Here is a 12156-nt window from a genome sequence, read left to right on the forward strand (position 1 = left end):
GCTTTGCTTGACTTTGCTAAATAATTTTGGTTCTCTTGTGGTTTGTATTGGCCAAGTGAAAATTTATATCCAGTTCTCCTTCTTCTTTATATTCTGATTCCGAAGTTGGTTCTGGTGGGGACTCTTCACGATATAGGTTCTTTGTCGTCTCGTGATTGTTTATGGTTCTCTTATTAATGTTTAATCGGCTCCGAGTGGAACCGGTTTCCATAGGTTCCAATTCGTTTAATTGGATTTCTAGTTTAATTTGTTTTTTATTCTGGTTAAATATGTTTGTTCCGGGATTTTGGTAATAGTCTTTGTAAAGGGTGATTTTTTAAGAGCTTGAGAACTTTTTTAAACAATAAAACGCATAAAATTTGCAAAATCTCATCGGTTCTTTATTTTAAACGTTAGATTGGTACATGACATTTACTTTTTGAAGATAATTTCATTTAAATGTTGACCGCGGCTGCGTCTTAGGTGGTCCATTCGGAAAGTCCAATTTTGGGCAACTTTTTCGAGCATTTCGGCCGGAATAGCCCGAATTTCTTCGGAAATGTTGTCTTCCAAAGCTGGAATAGTTACTGGCTTATTTCTGTAGACTTTAGACTTGACGTAGCCCCACAAAAAATAGTCTAAAGGCGTCAAATCGCATGATCTTGGTGGCCAACTTACCGGTCCATTTCTTGAGATGAATTGTTCTCCGAAGTTTTCCCTCAAAATGGCCATAGAATCGCGAGCTGTGTGGCATGTAGCGCCATCTTGTTGAAACCACATGTCTACCAAGTTCAGTTCTTCCATTTTTGGCAACAAAAAGTTTGTTAGCATCGAACGATAGCGATCGCCATTCACTGTAACGTTGCGTCCAACAGCATCTTTGAAAAAATACGGTCCAATGATTCCACCAGCGTACAAACCACACCAAACAGTGCATTTTTCGGGATGCATGGGCAGTTCTTGAACGGCTTCTGGTTGCTCTTCACTCCAAATGCGGCAATTTTGCTTATTTACGTAGCCATTCAACCAGAAATGAGCCTCATCGCTGAACAAAATTTGTCGATAAAAAAGCGGATTTTCCGAATGGACCACCTAAGACGCAGCCGCGGTCAACATTTAAATGAAATTATCTTCAAAAAGTAAATGTCATGTACCAATCTAACGTTTAAAATAAAGAACCGATGAGATTTTGCAAATTTTATGCGTTTTATTGTTTAAAAAAGTTCTCAAGCTCTTAAAAAATCACCCTATATAAGTTTTTTTTGTCGTGATATTCTGTTTGTATTTTGTGTGCTGCGATCTCTTGAGATTTAAGCTTAAAAGGGCGTATTAGGTTTTTTTACCGTCACTGCTAACCTCAATCGGGAGAGCACATTTTGACAATTCAACGGTACTGTTTGTAAACAGAGTTTTTTGTTTTTTTTTGTCTGTTGACAAACGGATGCGAACGTTAACGGTCCATATCGCCTAAATAGAGTTTCAAAACATTTGTTAACGATTCGTTTCAGAGATTTATTGAACAAAAGTGGCTAGTTGTGAAGTGTAAAGATGATTGTTTGATATGTGTTCCTCGATTTTGTTTAAGCTTGTTTGTAAACAGTACCGCTGAACTGTCAAGGATGAATTCTTGTTCATCTGTGATGTCACGATAAAAAATCTAATTCGTCTTCTATTCTGGCGTGGTGTGCATAGCCAAAATAGGGCACGTCATGCCGGATATAAATGCTGTCAGAGCATCTTCGTCGATAACGGCTCCCTGTCACGACGCCATCTTGATGAGATAAAAATCGGAACTTCAAAATCAGCTGATTGCAACGTAAACAAACAAACAGTAATACTTTTGTTTACGCGTTTACCTTGTTTAGTGCACGAAAATTAGTAAATTTTGGGTCGACTCTCTCACAATAACTGGTCGGTTTACCTAAAATACAGCAGACAGTGTTTTGGGATATCAAGTGGAGATAATTTTCACAATTTGAGAGTCGCGATGAATATCAAAACATCGCAATGTTTGGGGCTCGAAACGCGAGGGGCTCGACGTAATCGGTATACTTTCAAGTGGCTGGTGCTCACATACCGGTGTCAGATGGGTGGTCGATAAAGTCGTTTATTGTGTCCCAGCTGTTTTTTGCCGTTTTTCATTGAAAGACACTGGTGACGTGGGTTGGTGTGGTTTTGCACTTTCGAGCAGAAATGCAGTATTCTGACGGTGTTTTATTGCCATTTCTGTTCTAAAGTGCTAAACCAGAACAATCCACGCCACCAATGTTTTTCAATGAATAACGGCATTTGTGTCGTTTGTTTCGATTGCTATCCGAGCAACCAGAAGTTCCACAATTACTTGAAAAAATCCACTATCTTGGTGCTTAAAAGTACAGTGTTCTTGCTGCTTAAAAGTACTTTTGAGAACTTGAAAGTATTAGGTTTTGCACGATGACCACTCGAATGAACTACCAATGAACTGTCGATAAATCAAGTTCACCTTTTGACAGCTATCAGTGGTTTGTTTACATATCTATTAGGTTTTGCACGATGACGACACAAATAAACTGCCGATGAATCAAGTTCATCTTTGACAGTTGAGGTGTATTTGTTTTGTTTTTCGACTGCAAGTTAAAAATTGAAAAATGACGGAAAAGTGCCTGTTAAAATCGTATTCCACAGTGAAAATAACTAAAAAGATTGCGCTGTATGTGTTTCCAGCATCAAGGAGCGATTTATGTATGAATCTGTTGAGTGTGAGGCGACTTGCAATTTTTACATTCCAACGATGAACTTCTGATGAACTTTTAAACTGTAAACAAGTACACCTCGACTGTCAAAAAAAGTTGATTCTGTTCATTTTTGTGAGGTTATGTCACGTTCGTGCAAAACCTAATTAACACGTATTCAAATTAGAATGAACGCAATGAACACATAAACAAACCACTGATAGCTGTCAAAAGGTGAACTTTCATGATTCATTTTGTTCATTTTTGTGAGGTTATGTTATATTAGGTTTTGCACGATGACGACACAAATAAACTGCCGATGAATCAAGTTCATCTTTGACAGTTGAGGTGTATTTGTTTTGTTTTTCGACTGCAAGTTAAAAATTGAAAAATGACGGAAAAGTGCCTGTTAAAATCGTATTCCACAGTGAAAATAACTAAAAAGATTGCGCTGTATGTGTTTCCAGCATCAAGGAGCGATTTATGTATGAATCTGTTGAGTGTGAGGCGACTTGCAATTTTTACATTCCAACGATGAACTTCTGATGAACTTTTAAACTGTAAACAAGTACACCTCGACTGTCAAAAAAAGTTGATTCTGTTCATTTTTGTGAGGTTATGTCACGTTCGTGCAAAACCTTATTCGTGCAAAACCTAATAGATCAAGTTCCGCGTGAACTTTCTAGCTGCTTAAGAAAACACGTGACAATTTTTGACAGTTCGAAGTACAGAACAAGTTCTTCCGAACAAGATGAACAATGTATTCTAGAAGCAGCTAAGAAGTTCGTTCGGTTGCGTCGCCCAACTTTCAAGTGTGGATAATCACTTAAAAAGTGGGCTGCTTAGGGCATATTCAGTAGTGTTCTAGTTCTAGATAAACTGGCAGCCCCAGCAGTGTTTTACTCGTGTTTCAAATATACAAAAAATAGAACGGCGTCGTAGACCAGTTTTAAATTTGACAGAAGAACTGGTCGAATGAATAAAACTAGAACGGCTTGCTGGAGATACGTTTGTTCCAGTTTCTGCTCTATTATAGATCTTCCATATAGAACTTCTAGCTGCTGAATTTGCTCTTAGGGCATGTTCAGGAGTGTTCTAGTTCTAGATGCATAATTTATGTCAGTTACAAAATTTTAATCTGGATTTTATAACAAGAAAAACTGGCAGCCCCAACAGTGTTTTACTCGTGTTTCAAATATACAAAAAAAATAGAACGGCATCGTAGACCAGTTTTAAATTTGACAGAAGAACTGGTCGAATAAATAAAACTAGAACGGCTTGCTGGGGACACGGGACTTCATAAGTTGACATGGAATTCCAATATGCAACGACCAGTGAGGTCATACAACTCTAAGTCCGACAATAAAGTTTCATGATGACATGATTTCCTTGAATATTAGTGCAAATTGGTATCAAATTATAATATAAATGTATTTCAGAGTTTATCATTAAACATCTGCACAAGAGATTTCCATTCAAATTTGTTATTTGTCCATTGATTAATAAACTTTTATCTCGTCATTGTAATCAAATACTAATAGATAGCTCAGACGGAAAGTTTGATTTTTCTATCTTTTTTAAAATCTGTATTAAATTTAGGAAATCTGTATAAAATCTGTACTCTATATTAAATCTGGCCTGACTGTCTCTCTATAAAAGTGGCCCTGCTGCAGACATACTTTTTGTTTTGATTAACCTTTTAACGGACCGGTCCATTCGAGTCCGTAGACATACTTTTGTTGCAAACTTTTTTTTAAATTACTAAAATAAAGTTGCGTCATTTATTTCATTTGCTCGCTAAACCAGTTCCGTGCATCATTCTTTATACAAAACATGAAATCCGCAGGCTCTTTTCTGAGTTTACAGAGATTTACAACCCTGCCTGAAGATATTTGAATTTTCGCCTGGCATCTATAGCGGCCCTTACACGAGCATTAAAAATGTAATTTTAAATTATGACTAAGTAATAGCGGCCCTTACACGAGCATTAAAATTGTCATTTTAAATGATGACTAACTAATGATGTAATTCAAATTTGTTTGAAATTTCGTCATTAGTGCACCATTACACGTTCATTAAAATGATATTATTTTTTATTAATGACATTTTTAATGACTCGTGTAAGGGCCGCTAATGATGTATTTCAAATTTGTTAGAAATCTCGTCATTAGTGCACCATTACACGTTCATTAAAATGATATTTTTTTTAGTAATGACATTTTTAATGACTCGTGTAAGGGCCGCTTATGAATAGAACTGAAACCGATGCGAACCGTTCCCTTGCTTCCGAAGAGAATAGAAAACTTAGGTTAGTGAAAAATATAAATATTATGAGTATTGATGAAATATAAAAAAAATGTACGTAACTTTGGAATCTTTGGAAGATTGGTCGCATCATGAGATATGAAGGGGTATCTTTAGAAATATGATCTAAGTACATCAGTTGGTACGTACATATATTAACACCAGCGTAGTGAAAGTAATGTTAATGTGCGAATGCGCTGCATCTTCTAAGGTGTAGTAACTAGCTTTCAATAGATCCAGCAATGAGCCGGTTAAAAGTTGGTGCACAAGAGGCCGCCGTTTTCGATTGGTCTTTGGATCGGACTGCATCACTTTGACGGCTTTGAACGGCCGAGGTTCCAAATTTTCAATTTAAGTAGCCTCATGTGGCTGTTTTGACTAGCACGTGAAGAAAGTTTCATTGTACTTGCATTGTTGTGTACGGGTAACCGATAACCATCTATTGCTCTTTATAAGCGCAACTTTTACTGAGGTTGCGTTAATACGCAAGCTTCCTCCAGTTTACCAGAGTATAGTTTACTGATGTTTTCAAAGGAAAAAAATTGCTAGAAATTTAGATTTGTGGACATCCCTAGTATCGTGAATTCATTCACTAATACTAATGTTACCATATGAGGCGTTATCATCTTGTGTAGTGTTATTTGGTGTTCATCGCTGTCATAACACACATCATGTCAAAGTAGTCAATAATAAGGATAATCTTTTCTGGCAGAGGTCAAGTTTGAAGTTAGGCTCTATTTGCCTGAATTCTCGACGTTCGCGAGTATTTTTCCCAGTTTAAACTTCAATTCTCTATCATAGCCATGAGTAACTTAGAAACTCGACAATTCGAGGAAAATTTAGAACTAGCTCTCGCAGGTTTAGATAAGCTCGATATCAGGTAACGTTGATATTACTGATTTATGATTTGATTAATGAGAGTCTTCATACCCGGAAGGGTTCCTAATTCACTATTAGAAATAATTCAAAAATGTTATTTTGGACCTAGCGAGATATACCTATGCAAAACAATCGATGTTTGATAAATAAAAGATAACAATATAATTGAAAAGTTCCAAACGACTGTCTATTGTAAACGTATTTTTCTGTATTAATTCAATAACATATTTCAGTACTTCCAACTACCATGACTTCAAAAACCAGTCAGATGAAATACTGCGAATTTTCTTCAGCAACTATAAATCGAATGATGATTCCCAAATAGAAATTAGCCTTAAATGCCTCAAACTGCTGAAACAATCTTGTGCCATGGGTGAATCGTTTCAAAATGAGCTGATGTCAAAGGAAAACCTTCTGGGTAAACTAAAATTAATTCTTCCAGACGAGTCGGTACAAGAAAATATCCGAATAAATTGTCTCCAGTTAGCAGCTAATTTATGTGTTCAGAATAAACCCAACCAAGAGATGGTATTGAAGGAATTGAAAGAATTTCTTCTACAAAGTATTCAATGCAACTCTAGGTTCGCGAATGCATCGACGATGCTTGTTTACAATTCATTCATAACCAAAGCAGAGCACAGCTTAGATGCTCAGGAATCACTGGAAATATTGTTACTCAACGTAGAAAAGGCTCGATTAACACAAAATGATCTACCTGAATTTGTTAGTATATTTATGGAATATTTGATATGTAAGACTGCCGAGATCCTTGAAGGATATGAAAAGATCGATGTCGAAAGACGACTTCAATTTTTACGTTATTTGATAGAATATATTCGTATGGATGATCGGCAAAGTCCACCGATAAACAAAGAACTGTTCCATCATTTGATGATTGATTTCAACAAAAAATGTGACGTACTTTTGAATGCCAAAACTTGCATCGATTTAGATAACTCGGAAGAATTATTCACACTACTGATGCTCTTATCGGACGCAACATGCGTGTATCCATATGGACAATTCTTGCAGTTATACAAAACAGTTTTCCTGAACATGGGTTGTAAGTATGTTAGAGTAAATCGTGATCAGTATTTAGCACCTACCCTTGTTTTGTTTGTAAATGATAAGAAATACTGAACTCAACGAATTAAATTACTTGTAATTTTCTACCGACAGATCTTCTGCGCCAACTGCATGAGTTAGGAAAAAGCGAGAACGTAAACATGTTCACACCAGTTCAGAAGATAGAAGAGATTCTCAAAACAAAACAAGGCAAAAGTCAAATCAAAATCGAAGAGGATATTTCCTTTTCACTAAAATCTTCATTAGTGAAGGCACTAGCAAACTTACTATATCAAAACAAAACCAATCAAGATTTGGCACGAGAGACAGGATTAATACAAATTATTCTCGAATGCACCAATTTAGATGCGAGAAATCCACGTAAGCTAGAACTCATCCTAAACATTCATTATAAGATCCTTGTTTCTCATTTCAGTTATAAAAGAATGGACCATTCTTACCATCCGCAATCTGTGTGAGGAGAATGTGGAGAATCAAAAGTTTATTGCTTCTCTATCGAAAATAGGGGACGCAGATAACACGATTGTTACTGATTACACTTCAGGAGGAGGAACAATTAGAATTACGTCCAGGTCGTCCCAAAAATAGATATAAACATTTTTGTTGTTAAGTTTTTTAATACTTCCTCTGCCTAACACAAATGAACCTTACAAAAACAATTGACTAGGAAACTGTTCGTAGAACAACGCTGGAATAGGCCTGCTAATTGTTTTTCGTTCGAATCTAAAAAATTTATATTTAATGTTTTTTGTTTTGTACTAATATTTCCTACTTACTGATCGTATGGAATTGTTGATAATGTAACATTCATTACGCCTGCTGATATTTCAGTAGGCCTGATGGATCCGAAAAAATCTGTTATTGGTACTTTATAAGGATCCTTCGGGTACAGATCTTTCCGAACACCAACCGTTGAAATACAAACGCGTTTCGGGCAAACGGACAACTTAAATAAACGTATGTATTATACATTTTGGAATGAACTTTAGAACAGATACTACTTACGAATTCTCCCATAGTTTTCTTACTATTAACCTGCACTCCTTCTAAAAATTCCAGTGCGTAGTAGGTGTATCGATCAATTATATAAACCCCGATGGCGGGATCTACATGATGTGATAGTGAATCTTCTCCCACTAGACTACTAGCTACTGCTAAAATATTAGGCGAATAGAATTTTTCATACATTGAGGCCGCTTGACATGTATCAATCATGAAAAATAATTCATTGTATCGTTGCTTCTGCCACATCTGCTCAATTGCATCGGCCAGTTCTTGATTAGTTATCTCTTCCGAGTCTTGAAATTTCAGAAATCCGTCTCCTCCGTGACCGGTTAGATAAATCAATACATTGCTTCCTGCGTCTGTGAGCAATCGTTTCGATCTTGCCGTGCCATTTTCATTTCTACCAGTCAGCAAACGAACAAAATTTTCTACCGTAACTTCGTAACCTCGGTAGTCAACCTCCACATCTGCTCCGTAAACATTAATATGTTGATTAGCATTGTTGAACACCGTAGCTGGACGAGGATTTCGTGGATTGCAAGCCATGTCATCGGCAATCATTAAGAGTATCTGACTATCCGGAATACCAAGCCGTTTGACAGAACGGTAGACAGACAGTACATTTGCGATGTGCCGGTAGTTAAACCAAAATCTGGACGTATCAACCAGTACAGCCCAATTGTTGGTGTGCGAACTGCTTGCAACAAAATCTTTCGGAAGCTATAATTATAAAAAAAATGTCTTCATACAAATTGAAAGTAGTAGTAGAAGATAATTACTTCAATTTCATTGCCAGCACAAAAAGCACAAAAAATTAAAATAGGAATTATCACAGCTAATTTCCAAATATGGCAAATTTCCAGCATTTTGAACTGTCAATAACTCTGATCAGTCTTAGTGACAATTTGTATAATGATAAGTCGACGTGAACTTTTTAAATGGGCCTAAAAGCTCATGACAGCTTCTTTTTGCTTACTATCTTTTCTGTTAATTGTAGACGAACATAAGAAAAGGTCCCAAGTGCGAATGACAGTTTCTCGTTGTTTACTTTCTCATTCGATTATTATATTGATAAAAATTTGCACGGTCGATTCATATGCGAACAGCACTTCAATTTAAAATTCTCTTTCATTTCAATACATAACCAATGCCATTTGTTTTAAGATTTCATGTGCAAATCTATAAAAGATGCAAGATTAGATTATTTTCCACTTAGCTTTGATGTGTTTTTACTTTGGATGTGATGTGTTTTGCTATTGAATCGAACTACATGTGTTAAACACTTAATTTTATAGTGGAAAAGAGTACAGCACAGATGTATGTGTCAAACACTTGATTCGGTCAACCGTGTTTTCTATTGAAAACTGTATGGAAAACAATGTGACATTGATATGAAATTTATCGAGAATCTAGAGATAACGATATATCTTATCGTTTTCATGTGCATTTCAGATAAATTTAACATGATTTTCACTAAATATCAACTGTTTTTACACTCATTTTATCAGTTAAGTGTATATGTTCTTGAATTTCATGTGTTCTACATGTAGTGACAGTTCAAATGCTTTGCACATGATACTAGCGAGCAAATTATTTTCTGTGTACGATCCAATCAGCAATCCTGTCATCTGAAGGTCAATTCGCACTTGGCCGATCAGACCGACTTGATATTCGTTTTTCCCTCTTACCCAGTCAACTATGATCTGGAGTTCGATTTGGAATTCTATATCATTTCCAAATGGATTCTGAGTCTGATACAATAACCGATTCCTCACCGATCATAGCATCTGATTCGGAATCCATTTGGAAATCATACAGAAAACAAACAAGTTTATTTTGCACCGTAGCAACTAGCATAAAGCGTTGCCAGGAACGATCTCCTTCCACATTTTCAAACTATCGCAATGAAAGAGAGTAATTTGCTAGGCTCACTTGTTTAGGCTGTGAACCAAACATTGGCGGTTCGTTTGTATGGGACTTAGGGGTATTATTATTTGTATTTGTTAAAACTCCAAATTCAAGAAAATTTTGAAACCAGCTTTACGATCAACATTAAATTTATTCGGATGAGATGAATTCTGCTATGAATAAACTGTCGTTTTGATAATATTTTTCTTGAATATGTGTTTGTCATGTCTGCTTTGAATGCAGTCAGTAAGAATATATTAGATTTCATTTTCGAGTTTGAGAATTTTTCCGAACGTAGAAACTTCATGCGCTTTTATCGTGAATGTATGAATAAAAACAAGAATTATAACTAATCGCCTTGAAATAAATACGGTTTTTGCGAAAGTCTCCATGATATATGAAAATTATTTTCGGTGATTCATCGTCATTTTTTTATAAAACTATTTCGTGGCGTTAAAACTTGTGCATACGTTCTGAAAATGAATCACGAAAGTCCATCATATTTCCTCGTTTTTGCATTTTGAAGTTTATTTGATGTCAATACAGGCTACGGCAAAGAACATCATAATGGCGGCCATGAAATTTTCTTCAATGCAAATTACACTTAACCTAAGAAGCAATAATTCAAATAGCCCACCACAAATGTGTCATAAATGTACTTTAGAACCCTCAAATTTGTTAGGAGTGCAACGGTTCCCTCGTTCCTATAATGTATTTGTTATACCTGTATATATTACTCACTAATCTGGAAACCCTGTATTGAATTAACTCTGATCAAAACTGTCATTACTAATAAAAGTTGTTCCAAACGTGCCACGGGTTTTTTATACAGTTTTTTCCGTCGTATCCATTAATTCCCCTATCGGTTTCTTTCCTGCGGTCGGCGTAGTCCACTGTAAATCTGCTCTGCTAAACCCACAAAATTTGCTCTTAATGAAACTGTCATCCAATGAACACTCACTCACACACAAAACTAGATTTATGAAAAAATTTAACTGTCAATAATGTTCTGAAGTAAATGTTTTTTATGCAATATTAAACTTATTTTAGTTGTCAAAAAACAGGTAGTGCTTAGTAGTGCTTAACCATAAGGCATTCGAACTGTTACTTGGGATACCCAGTCAAGTCGTTTGGAATTTGATTCAGAATTCAATATGATTTCCGAATGGATTCCGAATGAGATGCAACAACCGGTTCCGACTCGGATCGGTTCGGAATCTGTTGTTGCGTCTGATTCGGAATCCATTGAAAAATCATACAGGATTCCGAATCAAGTTCACACGAGTTGACTGGGTAGTGATAAGCAGCCCTTACACGTGACAATATTATTGTCAATCCAAAGTATTGTCAATACCGTCAATCCAATTGACCTGGTAACTTGAGTCCGCATTTTTCGAGAAAATCAAGCGTTTGGTACTACAAATATTGCAAATGAACATTAGCGACCCTTACACGAGTCATTAAAAATGTCATTACTGAATTATTAATGAACGTGTAATGGTGCAGTAATGACGAGATTTCTAACAAATTTGAAATACATCATTACTTAGTCATCATTTAAAATGACATTTTTAATGCTCGTGTAAGGGCCGCTATTGAAATATTGAGAGATGGGTTCGTTGCACATATTTGACAGTTTCCTCTCTGGAGAGAAAGTATTGTCGGATTGATGAGCAGTTTTGATTTTTTGACAATATTTTCGTCAATCCGATGAAGTTTCGACTACACGATCAAAAGTATTGTCAATACTCCTTGTATTGACAATAATATTGTCTCGTGTAAAGCGGCCAGGTGTTGCGAATAGTCTTAAGCAGCCCTTACACGTGACAATATTATTGTCAATCCAAAGTATTGTCAATACCTTCAATCCAATTGACTTGGTAACTTGATTCCGCATTTTTCGAGAAAATCGAGCGTTTGGAGCTTCAAATATTGCAAATGAACATTGAAATATTGAGAGATGAGTTCATTGCACATATTTGACAGTTTCCTCTATGGAGAGAAAGTATTTTTGGATTGATGAGCAGTTTTGATATTTTGACAATATTTTCGTCAATCCGATGAAGTTTCCACTACGCGATCGAAAGTATTGTCAATACTCCTTGTATTGACAATAATATTGTCTCGTGTAAGGGTCGCTTTATAATCTGTTTTTTTTTTTTTCATCATTCCTGATTTTCCAAAGTAGCTCGTCTGTACCAATATGTCTGTGAGGTTTACAAATGTCAACAAACTTTTCTCTTTATTTTCTTCCTATCGTTTTGTTTCTTCCATTCAATCACCA

General features: G+C 35.9%; 2 protein-coding genes across 4 annotated transcripts; one reads left to right on the forward strand and one right to left on the reverse strand.

Moving 5' to 3' along the window:
• The first annotated feature begins 5659 nt into the window (after positions 1–5659).
• Positions 5660–7967, forward strand: LOC131440450 (ataxin-10). 3 transcript variants are annotated; one of them, XM_058611735.1, is made up of 4 exons: positions 5660–5874; positions 6107–6936; positions 7053–7319; positions 7384–7967. In XM_058611735.1, the coding sequence occupies exons 1-4, from the start codon at positions 5798–5800 to the stop codon at positions 7545–7547; spliced, it is 1338 nt and encodes a 445-aa protein (XP_058467718.1). In that variant the 5' UTR covers positions 5660–5797; the 3' UTR covers positions 7548–7967. The 3 variants fall into 3 exon arrangements, with proteins under 3 accessions (XP_058467718.1, XP_058467717.1, XP_058467719.1); XM_058611734.1 differs by having other exon boundaries at positions 5662–5874; positions 7375–7967; XM_058611736.1 differs by lacking the exon at positions 5660–5874 and adding an exon at positions 5952–6045 and having other exon boundaries at positions 7375–7967.
• Positions 7557–8895, reverse strand: LOC131440451 (putative GPI-anchor transamidase). The gene is made up of 4 exons (XM_058611737.1): positions 8744–8895; positions 7965–8684; positions 7736–7905; positions 7557–7682 (listed from the first exon to the last, which is right to left on the reverse strand). Exons 1-4 carry the CDS (start codon positions 8828–8830, stop codon positions 7607–7609), a joined length of 1053 nt encoding a protein of 350 aa, XP_058467720.1. The 5' UTR covers positions 8831–8895; the 3' UTR covers positions 7557–7606.
• Between the last annotated feature and the right edge of the window lie 3261 nt (positions 8896–12156).

The sequence above is a fragment of the Malaya genurostris genome, chromosome 1 (genome assembly GCF_030247185.1).
Source record: "Malaya genurostris strain Urasoe2022 chromosome 1, Malgen_1.1, whole genome shotgun sequence".
Classification (NCBI taxonomy): Eukaryota; Metazoa; Arthropoda; class Insecta; order Diptera; family Culicidae; genus Malaya; species Malaya genurostris.